At 33.7% G+C, this 19,734-nt stretch overlaps 3 protein-coding genes across 7 annotated transcripts in view; all 3 read left to right on the forward strand.

Annotated features, from left to right (window-relative positions):
• Positions 1 to 6,450, forward strand: part of LOC142229571 (uncharacterized) — a 518,551-nt gene extending 512,101 nt beyond the window's left edge. For all 5 annotated transcript variants that reach the window (XM_075300139.1, XM_075300138.1, XM_075300136.1 and 2 more), the window contains one exon: positions 5,142 to 6,450. In XM_075300139.1, coding sequence (XP_075156254.1) covers positions 5,142 to 6,085 — 944 coding nt within the window. In that variant the 3' untranslated portion in view covers positions 6,086 to 6,450. The remainder of the gene's footprint in view (positions 1 to 5,141) is intronic.
• Positions 6,451 to 8,461: 2,011 nt separating this feature from the next.
• Positions 8,462 to 9,241, forward strand: LOC142231161 (uncharacterized). The gene has a single exon (XM_075301779.1). It carries the CDS (start codon positions 8,462 to 8,464, stop codon positions 9,239 to 9,241), a length of 780 nt encoding a protein of 259 aa, XP_075157894.1.
• A 13-nt stretch (positions 9,242 to 9,254) lies between these two features.
• LOC142231162 (uncharacterized) lies at positions 9,255 to 19,329 on the forward strand. The gene is made up of 5 exons (XM_075301780.1): positions 9,255 to 9,273; positions 11,719 to 11,842; positions 14,091 to 14,237; positions 14,332 to 14,711; positions 14,774 to 19,329. The coding sequence occupies exons 1-5, from the start codon at positions 9,255 to 9,257 to the stop codon at positions 19,327 to 19,329; spliced, it is 5,226 nt and encodes a 1,741-aa protein (XP_075157895.1).
• The last annotated feature ends 405 nt before the right edge of the window (positions 19,330 to 19,734 follow it).

Genomic DNA, 19,734 nt, shown 5'->3' on the forward strand with positions numbered 1-19,734 from the left:
CGATGATTCAAAAACATAGTATAACACAAATTTTTAGTACGATACGATATATTTTTTTGGCAAAGCAAAACAAAACCACGAGTTCGAAAATTCGGTTCTAAAATAATGCATATAAAAATTAAATGAATAAAAAATAATATTAAACTTAAACAGTATTTGAATATACCACGTGTAGTATTAAAAATAATGCTAATTAATTATAAATTTACTAAAACCGAAAAAAAACAAAAACTATTAGCTTTTTAAGTGATCTAACAACCTTTCAGAGTTCATCTCTATAATCTATAATAAAAAGTGCAAGTATAAATATATTTATATATTTGTAAATGTAGATGAAAGCGAACTATGAATATAATATAGAAAAAGGGCTTAACAATGTGTTTGTTTGATGTTCTAAAATATATACATACATACACACACACCGAACACACAAGAACTTTATGGTGAGTTTTGAGTAAAAAGGAAATGATGGCATGCAAGCACATAAAACTAGAAAAAAAAAATAAAACATTAACTTGTTCATGCAGATAGCGACATTCTAAAACCAAGTAAATTGCGGTTGCCACTCGAGCCATAAATAATCCACAAAAACTTGGAGAGAATTTTACCAACAAATTACCAAACAAAAAATTTTATTTTGCAATTTTTATTTCTATAGAAAATTTTGTCAAAATTTTATTTCTACAGAACATGTCAATATTTTATTTCTATGGAAAATTTTGTCAAAATGTTATTTCTATAGAAAATTTTGTGAAAATATTAATTCTATAGAAAATTTCGTCATAATGTTATTTCTATAGAAACTATTGTCAAAATTTCATTTCTATAGAAAATCTTATCCAAATTTTATTCCTATAGAAAATTTTGTCAAAATTTTATTTCTACAGAAAATGTTGTTAAAATGTTATTTCTATAGAAAATTTTGGTAACATTTTATTTCTATAGAAAATTTTGTCAAAATTTTATTTTAATAGAAATTTTTATCCACAATATATTTCTATATAAAATTTTATAAAAATTTTATTTCTACAAAAAATTTTGTCAACATTTTATTTCTATAGAAATTTTTGTCAAAATGTTATTTCTATAGGAAGTTTTGTCAAACTTTTACTTCCATAAAAAATTTTGTCAAAATTTTATTTCTATAGAAAATTTGGCAAAAATTTTATTGCTATAGAAAATTTTGTCAAAATTTTATTTCGATAGAAATTTTTGTCAAAATTTTATTTCTATGGAAAATTTTGTCAAAATTTTATTGCTATAGAAAATTTTGTCAAAACTTTATTGCTATAGAAAATGTTATTTCTATAGAAAATTTTGTTAAAATTGTATTCCTATAGAAAATTTACTTCTATGAAAAATTTTGTCACAATTTGATTTCTATCTAAAATTTTATCAAAATTTTATTTCTACAGAAAATGTTGTCAAAATTTTATTTTTATAGAAAATTTTGTCAAAATTTTATTTCTATGAAAAATTATGTCACAATTTTATTTCTATACAAAATTTTGTCAAAATTTTATTTCTATATAATTTTTTGTCAAAATGTTATTTCTATGGGAAGTTTTGTCAAAATTTTACTTCCATAGAAAATTTTGTCAAAATTTTATTTCTATAAAAAATTTTGTAGAAATTTTATTTCTATAGAAAAATTTGTCAAAATTTTTTTTTCTATAGAAAATTTTGTCAAAATTTTATTTCTATAGAAAATTTTGTAAACATTTTATTGCTATAGAAAATTTTGTCAAAATTTTATTTCTATAGAAATTTTTGTAAAATGTTATTTCTATAGGAAGTTTTGTCAAAATTTTACTTCCATAGAAAATTTTGTCAAAATTTTATTTCTATAGAAAAATTTTTTTCAAAATTTTATTTTATAGAAAATGTTGTCAAAATTTGTTTTCTAAATTTTCGAAAGAAATAACATTTTGACAAACTTTTCTATAAAAATAAAATTTTGACAACATTTTCTGTAGAAATAAAATGTTGACAAAATTTTCTATAGAAATGTTGTCAAAATATTATTTCTATATAAAATTTTATCAAAATTTTATTTCTACAGAAAATGTTGTCAAGATTTTATTTTTATAGAAAAGTTTGTCAAATTTTATTTCTTTAGAAAATTTAGAAAACAAATTTTGACTACATTTTCTATAAAATAAAATTTTTAAAAAAATTATTTATAGAAATAAAATTTTGACAAAATTTTCTATGGAAGTAAAATTTTTGACAAAACTTCCTATAGAAATAACATTTTGACAAAAATTTCTATAGAAATAAAATTTTGACAAAATTTTCTATAGCAATAAAATTTTTACAAAATTTTCTATAGAAATAAAATTTTGACAAAATTTTCTATAGAAAAAAAATTTTGACAAATTTTTCTATAGCAATAAAATTTTTACAAAATTTTCTATAGAAATAAAATTTCTTCAAAATTTTCTATGGAAGTAAAATTTTGGCAAAACTAAAAATTTATTAGATTTTATTTCTATAGAACATTTTGTCAAAATTTTATTTCTATAGAAAATTTTGTTAAAATTTTATTTCTATATAAAATTTTATTAAAATTTTATTTCTATAGAAAATGTTGTCAAAATTTTATTTTTATAGAAAATTTTGTCAAAAATCTACTTCTATGAAAAATTTTGTCACAATTTTATTTCTATAGAAAATTTTGTGAAAATTTTATTGCTATAGAAAATTTTGTCAATATTTTATTTCTATAGAAAATTTTTTTCCAAATTTTATTTCTATAGAAAATGTTGTCAAAATTTTATTTCTATAGAAAATTTTGTTAAAATTTTATTTCTATAGAAATTTTTGTCAAAATGTTATTTCTATAGGAAGTTTTGTCAAAATGTTACTTTCATAAAAAATTTTGTCAAAATTTTATTTCTATAGAAAATTTTGTCCAAATTTTATTTCTATAGAAATTTTTGTCAAAATTTTATTTCTATAGAAAAGGTTGTCAAAATTTTATTTCTATACAAAATTTTGTCAAAATGTTATTCCTATAGGAAGTTTTGTCAAAAATTTTACTTCCATAGAAAATTTTTTCAAAATTTTATTTCTATAGAAAATTTTATCAAAATTTTAATTCTATAGAAAATTTTGTAGAAATTTTATTTCTATAGAAAAATTTGTCAAAATTTTTTTTCTGTAGAAAATTTTGTCAAGATTTTATTTCTATAGAAAATAGTGTCAAAATTTTATTTCTATAGAAAATTTTGTCGAAATTTTATTTCTATAGAAAATTTTGTGAAAATTTTATTGCTATAGAAAATTTTGTCAATGTTTTATTTCTATAGAAAATTTTGTTAAAATTGTATTCTTTTAGAAAAGTTTGTTGAAATTGTATTCCCATAGAAAATTTTGTCAACATTTTATTTCTATAGAAAATTTTATCAAAATTTTTTTTTCTATAGAAAATTTCATAGAAAATTTTGTCAAAATTTTATTTCTATAGAAAATTTTTTTCCAAATTTTATTTCTATAGAAAATGTTGTCAAAATTTTATTTCTAGATTTTCTAAAGAAATAAAATTTTGACAAAATTTTCTATAGAAATGTTGTCAAAATATTATTTCTATATAAAATTTAATCAAAATTTTATTTTTACAGAAAATGTTGTCAAAATTTTATTTTTATAAAAAATTTTGTCAAAATTTTACTTCTATGAAAAATTTTGTCACAATTTTATTTCTATAGAAAATTTTGTCAAAATGTTATTTCTATAGACATTTTTGTCAAAATGTTATTTCTATAGGAAGTTTTGTCAAAATTTTACTTCCATAGAAAATTTTGTCAAAATTTTATTTCTATAGAAAATTTTGTAGAAATTTTATTTCTATAGAAAAATTTTTCAAAATTTTATTTCTATAGGAAGTTTTGTCAAAATTTTACTTCCATAGGAAGTTTTGTTAAAATTTTATTTCCATAGAAAATTTTGTCAAAATTTTATTTCTATAGGAATATTTGTTAAAATTGTATTCCTATAGAAAATTTTGTTAAAATCAAAATTTTATTTCTATAGAAAATTTTGTCAAAATTTTATTTCTATAGAAAATTTTGTCAAAATTTTATTTCTATAGAAAATTTTGTCAAAATTGTATTTCTGTAGAAAATATTTGAAGTACCTCTTTGTTGGAGAAATGTTACAATTTTTGAAGAATTCTACCAATCGTGGCAACCGTGTTAATTATCCAATTGCAATTACTTATTATTATAAGCGATATATCACCACACCATTTCGTATACTACATAGACAAAAATATCACCAATATTTTTCCAATCAAAATTTAAATAGAATTTGTAAAAGAAAATTATTCAATTCAAAATTTAATTGATTCAACAAATTTTTTTAATTAATATAAAAATCAATCACAAACATTAATTGCACCAAGTGGTTTTTTTTGTCATTGGATCAATTAAATCTTTAATTGATCTAGGTGATTGATACTATCATTTCGTCGATTGAAAACATTTCATCTAAAAATTAATTGAATCAATTAATGTCGTAATTGTTGTTGGTATATTCACATAACAGACAAAGTAAAATGTATGCCTCGAGATGGTTTAGCCTCTTCATTACGTCCAGCAGATGTTTCAGTCGTGAAATCGATCCAATGAAGTATCCAAACTGTAATTGGCCCTACGATATTTCCCCATCAAATGAAGTGAGGGAATGAATGAATGTCTCTCTAAGGATTGAAAGTTTTAAAAAATTTTTAAAGCCTATACTGTCCACTTGTTTCTCAAAACTCACCATAGGGGGAATAAACTATCAAATGTATATAAATAGGTCTTTAATGTATTTATAAAACAAAAACAAACAAAAATCTAATAATCTCCAATGTAGAATTTTGTTATATAGAGTTTGTTATTTACCGTTTGTTTTCCCCTTTTATTGTTTATGCTTTTTGTCTTCTTTTAATTGTATTCTCATTTTCTTTTGTATTTTCTTTTTTGTGCTTTTTATTATTTGGCTACCTTCTGCAATGATTTTATGATTTTATTGCAACATTACGTGCTGTTTGTTGAACACGCTGCTAACACCCGGCTTGGCTTCAAATGGTTAAATGTGCCCGGCGCATTTAACCAATCACCAATGCGCTCCATTGAATTCATATGCACTCACAGTAAACTCTCATAATACCAACAATAATCCAAGTGCTCCAGCAGCACCCAGTTCATCATCGTTCGATGCAAGTGGTGGTGCCGGCGGACATAGCCTATATCCCAGTTTGCCCAGTGACAATCATGGTGGTATGGGTGGTTATCAACCTGGCTATGGTGGTGGTGCTAATCCCGGAGGTTATGTTCCACCTGGTGGTGCTTCGTCCGGTGGTTATATGCCTGCTGGCGGCTATGGTGGACAAGGTGGTTACTCTGGCGGTCAGGGTGGCTATTCTGGCGGACAAGGTGGTTATGGACGTCCTGGCGGTTATACTCCTCCCGCTCCCGGCTATGGTGGCACTAATCCCAAAGAAAAAGAAGGTGGCTTCTTCTCGAATTTCCTTTCAAGCCCTGAAGTGAGAAATGCTGTTACTGGTATCATTGCTGGACAAATTGCTAACTCATTACGTGGTGGTGCTAATCAACCTCAACCTAATCACCAAGCTGGAGGTCATCAGCCAAGTGGTGGTTATGCTCCCAGTGGCGGTTACAGCAGTGGTGGTAGCTCCAGTGGTTCTTCGGGTGGTACAGCTAGCAATATTTTGGGTGGTCTTCTTGGTGGTGTTTTGGGTGGTGGTGGTAGTGCCGGCAGCAGTGGAGGCAGTAGCGCCAGTAGCTTCTTGGGCAGTGTTTTATCTGGTGCTGGTGGTAGTGGTGGTAGCAGCAGCGGTGGCAGTAGTGCTAGCAGCTTTTTGGGAAGTCTTTTGGGTGGTGGCGGCTCTGGAGCTAATCGTGGTGGTCAATCTTCTGGTGGTTTGGGAGATATTTTATCTTCGAAAAACTTTGGTGGATTATTCAGTGAAAATCCGAAATCTGGTTCTGGTTCTTCTGCTTCCAGCTCAAGTGGTGCCAAGAGCTATCCAACTCAAGCTCCTGCTTATGGTAACTATGGTGGCTACCAGGGTTAAATAGAAGAGGTCAATTAAAACCAACTTCTTTTTAAATAAAATATTTTAACATTTGAACATTGTTTGAATAGTAGATTTAGTTGATTTATTTTTTGATGCAATAAATAAAAATTTAAAAAAAAAAAAACAAAAAAAAAACAATTTATGTAAAACATATTCCTAAAATTTATACTCCGATTAAGAAACTCAGTTTTTTTGTAATCCCAACCAAACTCTATGTAATTATTCTCAACTACAAAAAATTATGTAAATACAGATAAAAACTTCCAATACTCAACAACAACAACAACAACAAAACATTCCATAGAAATTTAGAAGAAAAACTAAAAAAAATTAAAACAGATACAAAAACAATCACACTAAAATTTCAAATGTTTTTATTTCAACGGGAGAAAAAACTAATCACAGTAAGTATGTATACAAAAACAAAAAACAAGTATATACGGCCGTAAGTTCGGCCAGGCCGAATCTTATGTACCCTCCACCATGGATTGCGTAGAAACTTCTACGAAAGACTGTCATCCACAATCGAAATACTTGGGTTGTGGTATCTTAAAACTTCTTAACATAGTTTTCTAAATTGTGAGTTAGTCCATACGTGGTATATATTAGACAAAAAAGTTATGTATAGTTAAGTCTACAAATAATTACGAATCGATATGGACTTTTTGCACGGTACGTAGAGAGCCAGAATTGAAATATGGGGGTCGCTTTTATGGGGGCTATATACAATTATGAACTTGATATGGACTAATTTTTGTGTGATTGGGGATCGATTTATCTGAGGGCTATATATAACTATAGACCGATATGGACCTAGTTAGGCATGGTTGTTAACGACCACATACTAGCACAATGTACCAAATTTCAACTCACTCGGATAAAATTTGCTCCTCCAAGAGGCTCCAAAACCAAATCTCGAAATCGGTTTATATGGGGCTATATATGATTATGGACTGATATGGACCACTTTTGGCATGGTTGTTAAATATCATACACGATCACCACGTACCAAATTTCAACCAGATCGGATGAATTTTGCTTCTCCGAAAGGCAGCGGGGGTCAAATCTGGGGATCGGTTTGGTTGGCTGATAAGTCCCCGGTCTGACACGTAGATGGCGTCGCTAGTATTAAATGCATATTATTTTTATATAGTACCAACCTTCAAATGATTCGTGTCAAATATCCCTTACGAACTGCATGTGTAAACTTTTTGAGAGAATGGTTAATAGAAGGCTTACATGGTATTTGGAAACGAACAAGTTTTTGAGCGAGAACCAATCGGGGTTTAGACAAGACAGAGGAACTATAGACAACTTAGCAATATTACATTCCGATATTATGGAAAGCTTTTCTACACGGAAAGATCTAATAGCAATATTTTTCGACCTGCGTAAGGCATATGATTGCGTTTGGAGGAAACTAATTTTGAAACAATTAACTCTGGCAGGCATTAAAGGAAACATGGCCGCATTTGTAGCTAATTTTTTAGAAGATAGGAAATTCAGATGTCTGATCGAAAATACCTATTCAGAATATCACGGCATAGAGAATGGTGTGCCCCAGGGTTCAGTTTTAAGTGTAACACTTTTTCTACTGGCAATAGATACGATATCCGCTCATGTACCGAACAATGTCAAGTATTTACTTTACGCTGATGATCTAGTTATATATTGTAATGGAAAAAAGACTTCAGCAATTCTCAAAAAATTGCAGAAGGCTATAAATAATCTTATGTCGTGGTGCGACACTAGTGGATTCCAATTTAATGATGAGAAGACTGTGGCTCTACAATTTTCTAGGCGAAGAAAAAGTAAATCTAGTATTTTGTCCTTGAAAATGTCTGATAGGGATATAATTTTCGTAGACAAATGCAAATTTTTAGGTGTCATTTTTGACAATGAACTCACATTTCAAAATCATATTCGTTCTATAAAGGCGAGGGCAAATACGAGGCTAAATATTATTAGGATGCTAAGTTATTCAAAGTTCGGATCGGACTCCCGAACACTTTTGAAAATACTAAATTCGTCTGTATTGCCCACAATAGACTATGCATCGATTATATATGCATCTGCAACAGAAACTCGATTGAGAGCACTAGATCCGATTTTAAATACCGACATACGACTCTCCATTGGTGCTTTCAGAACCAGCCCAGCCGACTCAATGCAGGTCCTTACATCATTTCCGCCTTTCCGCCTTTGCGACTTCGTAGACTGAAACAATGTTTAAATTTTACTCTAAAGATTTTGTCACGTCATAACCACCCCCTCTATAGGAGAATGAATGACGAAACTAAACTCAATTACCTTAGATCCAAACCGATTCGAAACCATCCACTTTATCTCAGATATTACGATCAATTTTTAGAAATGACCAACAAATATTTCCTTGACATACGCATGATTGATAAATCAGAGAGGTCTAAGTGGGCACCATGGACATTTCTGGACGTAAATATAGATGTTTCACTTTCTTATTGCAAAAAAATGGATATGTCACTCTTAGAAACCGAGAAACGCTACCTGGAGGCCATAAACACAAAATTCAAGGACTACATTAGATATTACACTGATGGCTCTGTAATTAATCAAAAGGCAGGTTTCGCTATTATCAGCGACGACATACATATTACAAGGCGAATACCAGACTTTTCTTCAATATACACATGCGAATTATCAGCAATAAGGGACTGTTTGAGGGCAATTCAACATGAGGATGTTATACGACCGGTGCTTATTTTAACCGATAGTAAGAGTTCACTGGAAGGCATGAGTGATCCTTTCAGTAAAAATACTATTATACAAGATATAAGAACGATCATATCAAAGACACCTAAAAGGAAAATCGTGTTGATGTGGGTACCGAGCCATCTCAATATAAAGGGAAACGAAGTGGTAGACCGACTTGCTAAAAATTCACTATTAGGTGAAATCGATAATGGATACAAATTTCAACACAATGATTATAAGAGACAAATCAAAGCATACATATATGATACATGGAATGAATTATGGCAAAGGAACAGTGAGTCGAAGTTATACTCTATTTTAAGAAGCGTACCCCATGAATTCTCTCCACCAATACTTCCAAGGGCAGACTTAGTGAAGTTAAACAGAGGCCAGAAGAGGCCATTGCCTCTTCACCTATAAATACCTTATAGAAATGGATAGTCCCCCACGATGTGAGTGCGGTGAATCCCTTTCCATCACCCATATTTTTAACGATTGCACCCGAATAAGTCATATAAGAAGCAAATACGGAATCAATGATATTACCATATTATCGAGACATACTTATTTCAAAAATATTAAACGATTTCTGATGGAAATCAACTTATATAATTCGATTTAAATTCAGGACATATTAAAATTATTTGAAACTATTATGAATCTTTGAAATTATATTGACATATGTATATAAAATATGTATATAGCTAATAGTGAATAAGATTTTAGGGTCTATATAACCAGACTGTGTTGAGACCCATACAAAACCTTAAATAAATAAATAAATATAATTATGGGCTGATAGGAACCAATTCCTGCATGGTTGTTGGATACCATATACTAACATCACGTACCAAATTTCAACCGAATGGGAAGAATTGTGCTCTTCCAAGGGGCTCTGGAGGTCAAATCTGGGGATCGGTTTATATGGGGCCTATATATAATTATGGACCGATTTCGACCAATTTTTGCATGGGAGTTTGAGACCATATATTTACACCACGTACCGAATTTCAACTGAATCAGATGAATTTTGGTCTTCCAAGAGCCTCCGGAGGTCAAATCTGGTGATTGGTTTATATGGGGGCTATATATAATTATGGACCGATGTGGACCAATTTTTGCATGGTTGGTAGAGACCATATACTAACACCATGTACCAAATTTCAGCCGGATCGCAAGAAATTTGCTTCTCTTAGAGGCCTCGCAAGCCAAATCAAGGGATCGGTTTATATGGGAGCTATATATAATTATGGACCGATGTGGACCAATTTTTGCATGGTTGCTAGATACCATATACTAACACCATGTACCAAATTTCAGCCGGATCGGATGAAATTTGCTTCTCTTAGAGGCCTCGCAAGCCAAATCGGGGGATCGGTTTATATGGGAGCTATATATAATTATGGACCGATGTGGACCATTTTTTGCATGGTTGCTAGATACCATATACTAACACCATGTACCAAATTTCAGCCGGATCGGATGAAATTTGCTTCTCTTAGAGGCCTCGCAAGCCAAATCGGGGGATCGGTTTATATGGGGCTATATATAATTTTGGACCGATGTGGACCAATTCTTGCATGGTTGTTAGAGACCATATACTAACACCATGTACCAAATTTCAGCCGGATCGGATGAAATTTACTTCTCTTAGAGGCCTCGCAAGCCAAATTTTGGGGGTCCGTTTCTATGGGGGCTATACGTAAAAGTGGACCGATATGGCTCATTTGCAATACCATCCGACCTACATCAATAACAACTACTTGTGCCAAGTTTCAAGTCGATAGCTTGTTTCGTTCGGAAGTTAGCGTGATTTCATCAGACGGACGGACGGACATGCTCAGATCGACTCAGAATTTCACCACGACCCAGAATATATATACTTTATGGGGTCTAAGAGCAATATTTCGATGTGTTACAAACGGAATGACATAGTTAATATACCCCCAACCTATGGTGGAGGGTAAAAAATATATCAATAAAATTATGGTGAAACACGCATTCTTTTTTATACCCTCCGCCACAGGATGGGGGGTATATTAACTTTGTCATTCCGTTTGTAACACATCGAATAAAGTATATATATTCTGGGTCGTGGTGAAATTCTGAGTCGATCCGAGCCTGTCCGTCCGTCCGTCTGTTGAAATCACGCTAACTTCCGAACGAAACAAGCTATTGACTTGAAACTTGGCACAAGTAGTTGTTATTGATGTAGGTCAGTTGGTATTGCAAATGGGCCATATCGGTCCACTATTACGTATAGCCCCCATATAAACGGACCCCCCAAATTTGGCTTGCGAGGCCTCTAAGAGAAGCTAATTTCATCCGATCCGGCTGAAATTTGGTACATGGTGTTGGTATATGGTCTCTAACAACCATGCAAAAATTGGTCTACATCGGTTCACAATTATATATAGCCCCCATATAAACCTATCACAAGATTTGGCTTGCGGAGCCTCTAAGAGAAGCATATTTCATCTGTTTACGTTGAAACGAAAACCCTAATTAATACATGAATTCCTAGATTAGTATAAAAATCCCCAAATGAATTTCTGTCTACAGTGTCGCATTGGTAGATGAGTAATCAGATAATTAAATTAAGTTTTATCCATAAAATCACTAAGCCATTTTGAAAATAGTATTTCCTTTATAATTCACTTGCTTTTCATCCCTGTAACTACGAACACCTACTGGTAAGAAGTCGACCAAAGAAAATAAAACACAATCTCTAAATACAGTCCATTCCCTAATTGCTGTTTCATTTAATTTTATCCATGGTTTTATCGTCATCTTTGGTCATCTTTTCTGGGAGCGATAAACCAATTGATTTGTCATAAAGCTTTTGGTTTATCTTCGGCTCATGAGAGATCCATGATCACTCGGTTCATCTCACACAGGTAAAGGTAATCCCCGCTCACCCCCGCTGATTCCAACCGTACTCTGTTATACCCAAACATTTGGTCCCAATCGAGCCGGATTATCAGCGTTCTCTCAGAGATTTCAGCTCTTTCTACAGTACAGGTATGTTTGCATTTCAATTGTTCCTACTATTCAGTGTGGTTTTATTCGTCTACGGGTTATACAAGCACATCTCCGTGCTTTAATTAATTTTCGATTATCCCATATTAAACACGTGGATTTTGTGAAAATATATAAATCTGTTTAAGGAAAAATATCGACAGAATATCGATGATATTATTTAATGAAATGTATTAAATCGAAATATATATCAACCTGCGATATTTGCCGCAAGTTTCTTATACGTGGCCGGTAGACGATTTCAAAGAAGTGTAATATTTACTAATGTTTATGAAAGTACCTAACCTGGTCGTGTAAAAGACATTTTATCTTCATTTAGGAAAAGCAGATTTTCGAGGAAAACGTGTAAGTCTTTTTTCGAATCCTATATTTGTATATAAACTGCGACATTTCAATACTTCCTTATAAAAGTCAGTGAAAAAAAAAAAAAAAAAAAGAACTGCCTTTGGAAGATGTATCATGACAACGCGGATGCCTTCCCCTTAATATTGCAATCGTTAAGGTCATAGTTACGTAATAATTTCGTGCTACCTCTTTGCAAATGACAAACACTCACCATCGTTTCATTCCTCGGATTTCATTTGACAACATTTTTGGCGCCAATGCGCTGTACTAAATATTTCTCTCAAAAGAAGCTTTTGAACATTCTCAGAGATTATCATTTCTCTCTGTGGGAGAGACATATCGTGCTTTTGTAATTGATCGCTCTTTCGTCAATATTGGCTTTTTGGTCTTTAATATTTTTTACCTTCTACAGAATAATATTTGTCCCTTTCCAATATTCAAGTCTCTGTCCTTTTCTACTAGGAAAAGAAATTGGAAAAGTATACCGACAAAATATAACTCTAAAGACAACGAAAAAAGCAATAAATGAAATTCCATTTTTTTGATCAGAGTTCTCCTTTATTTCTTATGCACTCAAAATTTGATATATTTACCTTTTCCCACTTATTCAATGAAATTTCACAAAATATTCAATTAAAAGATAATACAAACATATTTTAGAGTCCATAGTCGGGACTATGATCACTTTATACGGGAATTCTTCTTTATTTTTTACCGTTTGAAAATTATATTTCTGTTTTTCCCCACTTGTTAATATTTTTGCCATAATAAAAGTGGAATGTCTCTTCTCACTAGAGTAAAATTAGAAGAGGGATTTTAAAGATCCAGATAAAGGTTATAAATGTTATTTCATGTTAACCTATTTTTCTTATTTATTCGAAAATATATTTCTATTCTTATGCCACTCTTTCGATTAATGATCCTAGACTAATCGGAGTAGATTTTTCATTCTGTTTTATCCATTACAAAATATATTTCTATTCTTCTCCGACTCATAAGATTTCTTGCGGAGGCATATTGGAGTGTCCCTTTCCACAAAAACATCATGAACCTGACGATCAAAACAGAAGTAATTAGTGTACTTTCATTTTAACGTAACCTCTTATTTATTTGGAATTCCGACTCATACAATTTATTGCTGAATGTCCCTCTTCTACTCTACTATTATGAACATGAGAGTCAAAACGAAAGTTATCAGAATAATTTCATTTTAACCTTCTTTTTATTTATTTAAAATAACCTTTTCTGTTCCTTTCCGACTAATTAAACCACTTGCCCTGAGCTAATTGAAGTGTAAGATAAAATTCATTATCAGAACAAGAGTTTTCTTTATTTTTTATCCATTCGGGAATATATTTCTATCCTTTTCCGACTCCTAAAGATTCTTACCGTGATATCATTGGAGTGTCCCTTTCTACTGGAATAGAACTGGAGGGGAATGCAAATATAGAAAATAAAGTTGAAAATCAAAACAAAAGTGATAAGTGTTATTTCATTTTACCCGAGATTTCTTCTTTATTTGTTTTATCCCTTCAAAATAGTATATGTCTGTTCTTTTCTGACTCACTGAGGTTCTTGCCGCAATAATTGTGGTGTAAGGGGGAATTTCGCATTCATGATCAAAACAAATGTGATAAACGCCAATTTAGTAAATTCCCTTTGTTTATGATTTTCTTTGTCCTTGTCATGGAAGGAGCAACATAATTGATATGGCGATATATGTAAAAGATACGTATCTATGAAGTAGTGGAGGAATTGTGGGAATGAAATCCAAAAGATATTTGTTTTGTTTTACAATCGAGATCTTGGGAATTTTATACACGATTGTATTGAACTTTGGAATATCTGTGTTTACCTCTTATCGCATTAATTGATAATATATTAGTTTTGACCACATCAATCTTGATCGAATATCTTTGTCGAATAATTTAAATAGTTTTGTCTTTGTTGGTTATATCGGAGCGGATATATTTACTGGGTTTTCATTGATTAAATATTTGAGTCGAACTCTCACCAATTGTAGCGATATCGGGTGAGAGATAAAATTATCCGGGGTTTCCAATATTATCGTTGTCGTTGATTGTCATTTTATTTGGGAGCTCTCGACCAATTATGTCACTTGACAGGTTTATCCGACTGGCAGACAGGCTCGTTGAATTCGAGGCTGCATTGAACTCAAATGAATTGCCTATTGACTCTTCTTGCTTGTTAGAGACACACATAAATGAGGTCAGATCTAATTGGTCGCGTTTTAAGGATGTATATGACAGCTGTTTGGCTGAGCTTTCGGACGACGAGGAGGACGACAATAATGCCAAAGACGAGGTCGCAAGTCCAATGGACATGATACGGGAGAAATATAAGAGTACGTACTCCACGTATTGTAGATGTATTTCGAAACTTACGGAGTTTCTACAAAGGCTGTCACCTCCCGCTGTTGCCTCGAATTCTATGTCACGCGACCATACTATTAACTTGCCCCCCATAGAATTGGGAATTTTCCATGGTGATTACAAGTCCTGGCCACTGCTTTGAAGAAGTTACAGGGTGACATAAACTCCTGTATAGACACATTGAAACTCTACAAAATCGATATTAATAGTTGGAATCCTATTTTTATTTACCTCTGTTCGAATTGTCTCCCCGAGACGACCCTCACTCTATGGGAGCAAACGTTAAGTGACAAAACGACTATTCCAGAGTGGTCTGAGCTAAATGCGTTTCTAACAAATAGACATAGGACCCTTGAATCGGTTACTGCACTGAAGTGTTTAAGCGAAGCGAAGCCGACTAATGTGAAACAGAGAGGTAATGTGAACCCAAAGCATTCTTCTAGTAAAGTTCACGCCTTCCAAACCGGGATCAATAGGATTAAATGTCGGCTATGTCCTAAGGAATTTCACATTATTAGAAAGTGTCCCCGATTTATTGCGATGGATTATGATCAAAGGCTAACTGAGATAAAGAGCAGCAATTTATGTTTAAACTGTTTTTCGGGCTCTCACTCAGTTAAAAGTTGTAGGAGTAAAAACGTCTGCGCCAAATGTAAGGGAAAACATAATACTATGTTGCATAGAGAATCGGGGTCTGTGAAGCGAGTCTCGGACGATACCCGTTTAGATAATCCTGTCCCGACCTCAAGGCCGGAAAATGCTTCCATGTTGTCCTACCAACCATCCACATCCAAGGGTCAGCCTAATAACTCTTCCAGTGAAGTTATACAGACCTGTTTTGCTGCCAGTTCTAGTGGGATTTTATTAGGGACAGCGATGGTAAATCTTTTACATCAAGGGGAAGTATATAAAGTTCGGGCGTTGTTGGATACAGGCTCCGAAGGTTCTTTCATATCGGAGAATCTTGCTAACTTATTGAAACTTCCAGTCCGTCGAACTTCCGCCATTATTTCCGGTTTGAATAGTTCGGTTTCTGCTTCCGTACACAAGGAATGTTCTTTTATGTTGGTTTCGGACGTGGTGCCCGATTTCGAACTAACAGTGTCGGCTTTAATAGTACCACACCTCTCCAATAATCTACCGTCCAAAACTATCCATGTTGAATCGTTCTCGAATTTGCCTCGACTAGATTTGGCCGATCCCAGATTTTATGAGAGTGCCAAAATTGATATTCTCTTAGGCGCTGATGTTCTTCCTTCAATCCTGTTGCCCAGGAACCTTCATCAGATTTGTGGCACTCTAATGGCTCAAGAAACTGTCTTTGGATGGATTCTTACGGGACCTATTGCTCATCGAAATTCCTCCTGTTTCAATACTTGTGTTTCATACTTTTGTGATATCTCTTTGGATCAAAAGATTTCCCGGTTCTGGGAAGTGGAGAACATACCACGAAAACGATTTCCCTCACGGGATGATAAATACTGCGAGGATTTGTATAGGAAAACGACAAGACGGAATCCCGAGGGCAGATATGTTGTTGTTCTCCCATTCAAAGAATCCAATCCAGACAAATCATGCCTCGGAGTTTCACGAAAGAGTGCAATGGCGCAGTTTCTCCGTAATGAAACGCGTCTTCTTAAGGATGCTTATTTGAAATCCGAATATGATAAGGCTCTTGATGAATATCATATATTGGGACATATGTTCCCAGTGACTTCTCCGAATGCATTAATGGCTGAGCCCAACTATTACTTACCCCATCATGCAGTGGTCAAGCCTGAAAGGGCAACGACTAAGATTCGAGTCGTCTTCAATGCATCATGTCCAACGTCAACTGGGGTAAGCCTAAATGACGTTCTTCACACGGGTCCAGTACTTCAGAATGACCTGACCATTTTAATCTTACGATGGCGTTTCTATCGATTTGTTTTGAATGGTGACATACAGCAAATGTACCGACAAATCCTGGTAGATTCGTCCGATACTCCCTTTCAACGAATTTTATTTCGTAAATCACAGGATGATCCAATCCAGGACTTTGAATTGAAGACTGTGACGTTTGGCTTGAATTGTGCTCCTTATTTAGCCATTCGTACCATGATTCAGTTGGCGAATGATGTTCAGGATAAGTATCCCTTAGCTAGTCATATTTTAAAATCGTGTATGTATGTGGATGATGCGTTAATTGGCGCTCATTCCATTCCAATAGCCATTGCTACTAGGGATCAACTCATTCAGGCTTTGAATTCTGCAGGATTTTCAATACGCAAATGGATTTCGAATCGAAAAGCCATTCTTCACGGGCTTCCTGAAGATAGACTTTTGTACAGCGATTTTTTGGAATTCGAAGATCGCAGTTCAGCAAAGACCTTAGGAATCCGTTGGAACGCTCTATCTGACGAATTCTACTTCACAGCTATACCACTTCCGGAACATCTGCCTTACACGAAACGAGAAGTGTTATCTCAAATATCCAAAATATTTGATCCTGCAGGATGGTTATCTCCTATAGTTATCACGGCAAAAATAATAATGCAGAAAATCTGGATGGAAAGAACAGACTGGGATTCCTTAATTTCCACAGAGACCCAAACAATGTGGAAAAATTTTCAGGGTGACTATCCACTTATAGAAAAGATTAGAATTCCGAGATGGGTGAGCTTTTCACCCGAGGCAGACATTGAATTCCACGGTTTTTCGGATGCCTCAGAGAAGGCATATTCTGCTGCACTTTACATACGCATGACTTATCCCAATGCAATATCCACACGTTTAATATCATCCAAGACCAAGGTTGCTCCATTAAAGACTTTGTCAATTCCTCGATTGGAGCTATGCGGAGCCTCACTTTTGGCGGAAATGATCGATAATCTAATTCCACACTTTGATATCCAAAAATATACAATATACTGTTGGACAGACTCAACGATTGTACTGTCATGGTTGGCAAAACCACCTTGTGTTTGGACAACTTTCGTGGCAAATCGAGTCTCGAAAATAACGCACGTAGTGGATCCATCACGATGGTTTCATGTTAACTCGAAAGAAAATCCAGCTGATATAGCCAGTCGAGGCACTAGCCCCCAAGAGCTTTCGAGATGTAAGCTTTGGTGGGAAGGGCCAACTTGGCTTTCTGAATCTTCAAGAACATGGCCAAAAATCCCGAAGGAAGTTGTCGGCGATACAGATTGTGAAAGGAAATCTGTGCAAGTTCATTTTTCATATTTTAAGGATTTTCTCGACATACTACATCGTTTTTCTTCATTTCCAAGAGCTATGAGAGTAATTTCTTACGTCTACAGATTCTATCTGGGTACCCATCCAAAATATCGATCAAATTATAAAAGAGATTCAGCATCCATTACTGCTGCCGAAATTCTTTTTGTTCGTAAGAAACTTATTATCGTGACCCAAAAAGCCTATTATGCAAACGAATACCTGACTCTTTCTAGCAAAAAATCCATATCGTCTTCTAGTCCCATACTATGTTTGAATCCTTTCATGGATTCAGAAGGCATAATGCGCATTTGTGGGAGATTGGAATCATCAACAACCCTGTCGTACCAAGAACGTCATCCGATTATTCTGCCGTACAATTGTCAGTATTCTAGGTTGCTTGTACATTTCACCCATCAAATTAGTTTACATGGTGGTAATCAACTAGTACTTAGACTTGTCCGTACGCAATACTGGATTCCAAAAGTGCAGAACCTAATCAAGGCTATTATCCATAATTGCAAGCCATGTATTTTATATAAGAAAAGATGTCAGAAACAGTTAATGGCCGCTTTACCTCCTGAGAGATGTGAAATTTCACGTCCATTTGCTCATACCGGAATCGACTTTGCTGGTCCCTTTGAGCTGAAAAGCTTTGCGGGAAGATGCTGCCGTATTTCAAAGGGCTATGTGTGTGTGTTCATTTGTTTTTCAACTCGGGCGATACACCTCGAAGCTACAACTGATTTGTCATCGTCCGCTTTTCTTGCTGCATTTAGCCGATTTGTATCACGGCGAGGATGTCCACTTCATATACATTCCGACAACGGAACCACTTTCATTGGTGCTTCCAAGGTTTTGGCTAAAGAGTTTATCCAAACATCACGACAAGCAGTGACCTCAAATTACGCTCACCAGAATGTTACTTGGCACTTCATACCCCCCGGTGCCCCACATATGGGTGGTCTATGGGAGGCCGGTGTAAAAAGTTTCAAGTTACATTTCAGAAAGGTGGCGGGTGTCCATAAATATACATTCGAGGAATTCCAAACTTTATTATCCAAGATAGAAGCATGTTTAAACTCTAGACCAATATCTCCAAGTTCCCAAGAACCTTCCGATCTTGCAGCTCTAACTCCAGGTCACTTCTTAATTGGATGTCCTATTTTGGTTCCGCTGGAACCTGAATCCAATCAATCTCCAATATCTATTCAAAACCGATGGCAAAAAATCAAAGCACTTTACCAGCAATTTTGCACCCGTTGGAAGAACGAATACTTAAAGGAGCTTCAAAAACGACATAAGTGGAAAACACCCGACTCCAATCTCCAAGAGGACATGTTAGTCGTCGTAAAGGAAGAAAATTTGCCTCCTAATAGTTGGCGACTGGGAAGAATCTCTCGAATCTACATGGGAAGCGACGGAAGAGTTCGGGTGGCCGACGTAAGAACAGAACGAGGCACGATAACAAGGCCAATAACAAAACTCGTTGTTCTGCCCCACGAAAGTGTATAATCCTTTAAAATTTTCGATGACTTCACCTACCCTAATTTCTCGTTTATTTTTTCTCACAATCCAAAATATAATTTCTTCTATTTTACAGAAAAATGCATTCGACCACAAAAACTCAGCTTATCTTAGATTTAAGTATCATTTAATAGAAAATAAGCAGTACTAACCGAAGAAGAGTACAACACGAATTTGTATCAACAATTTATTTTCTCCTATTTTATTTTAGTAGTACTGCAAGGTGGGCAGAATGTTTACGTTGAAACGAAAACCCTAATTAATACATGAATTCCTAGATTAGTATAAAAATCCCCAAATGAATTTCTGTCTACAGTGTCGCATTGGTAGATGAGTAATCAGATAATTAAATTAAGTTTTATCCATAAAATCACTAAGCCATTTTGAAAATAG

The sequence above is a fragment of the Haematobia irritans genome, chromosome 3 (genome assembly GCF_050003625.1).
Source record: "Haematobia irritans isolate KBUSLIRL chromosome 3, ASM5000362v1, whole genome shotgun sequence".
NCBI lineage: Eukaryota > Metazoa > Arthropoda > Insecta > Diptera > Muscidae > Haematobia > Haematobia irritans.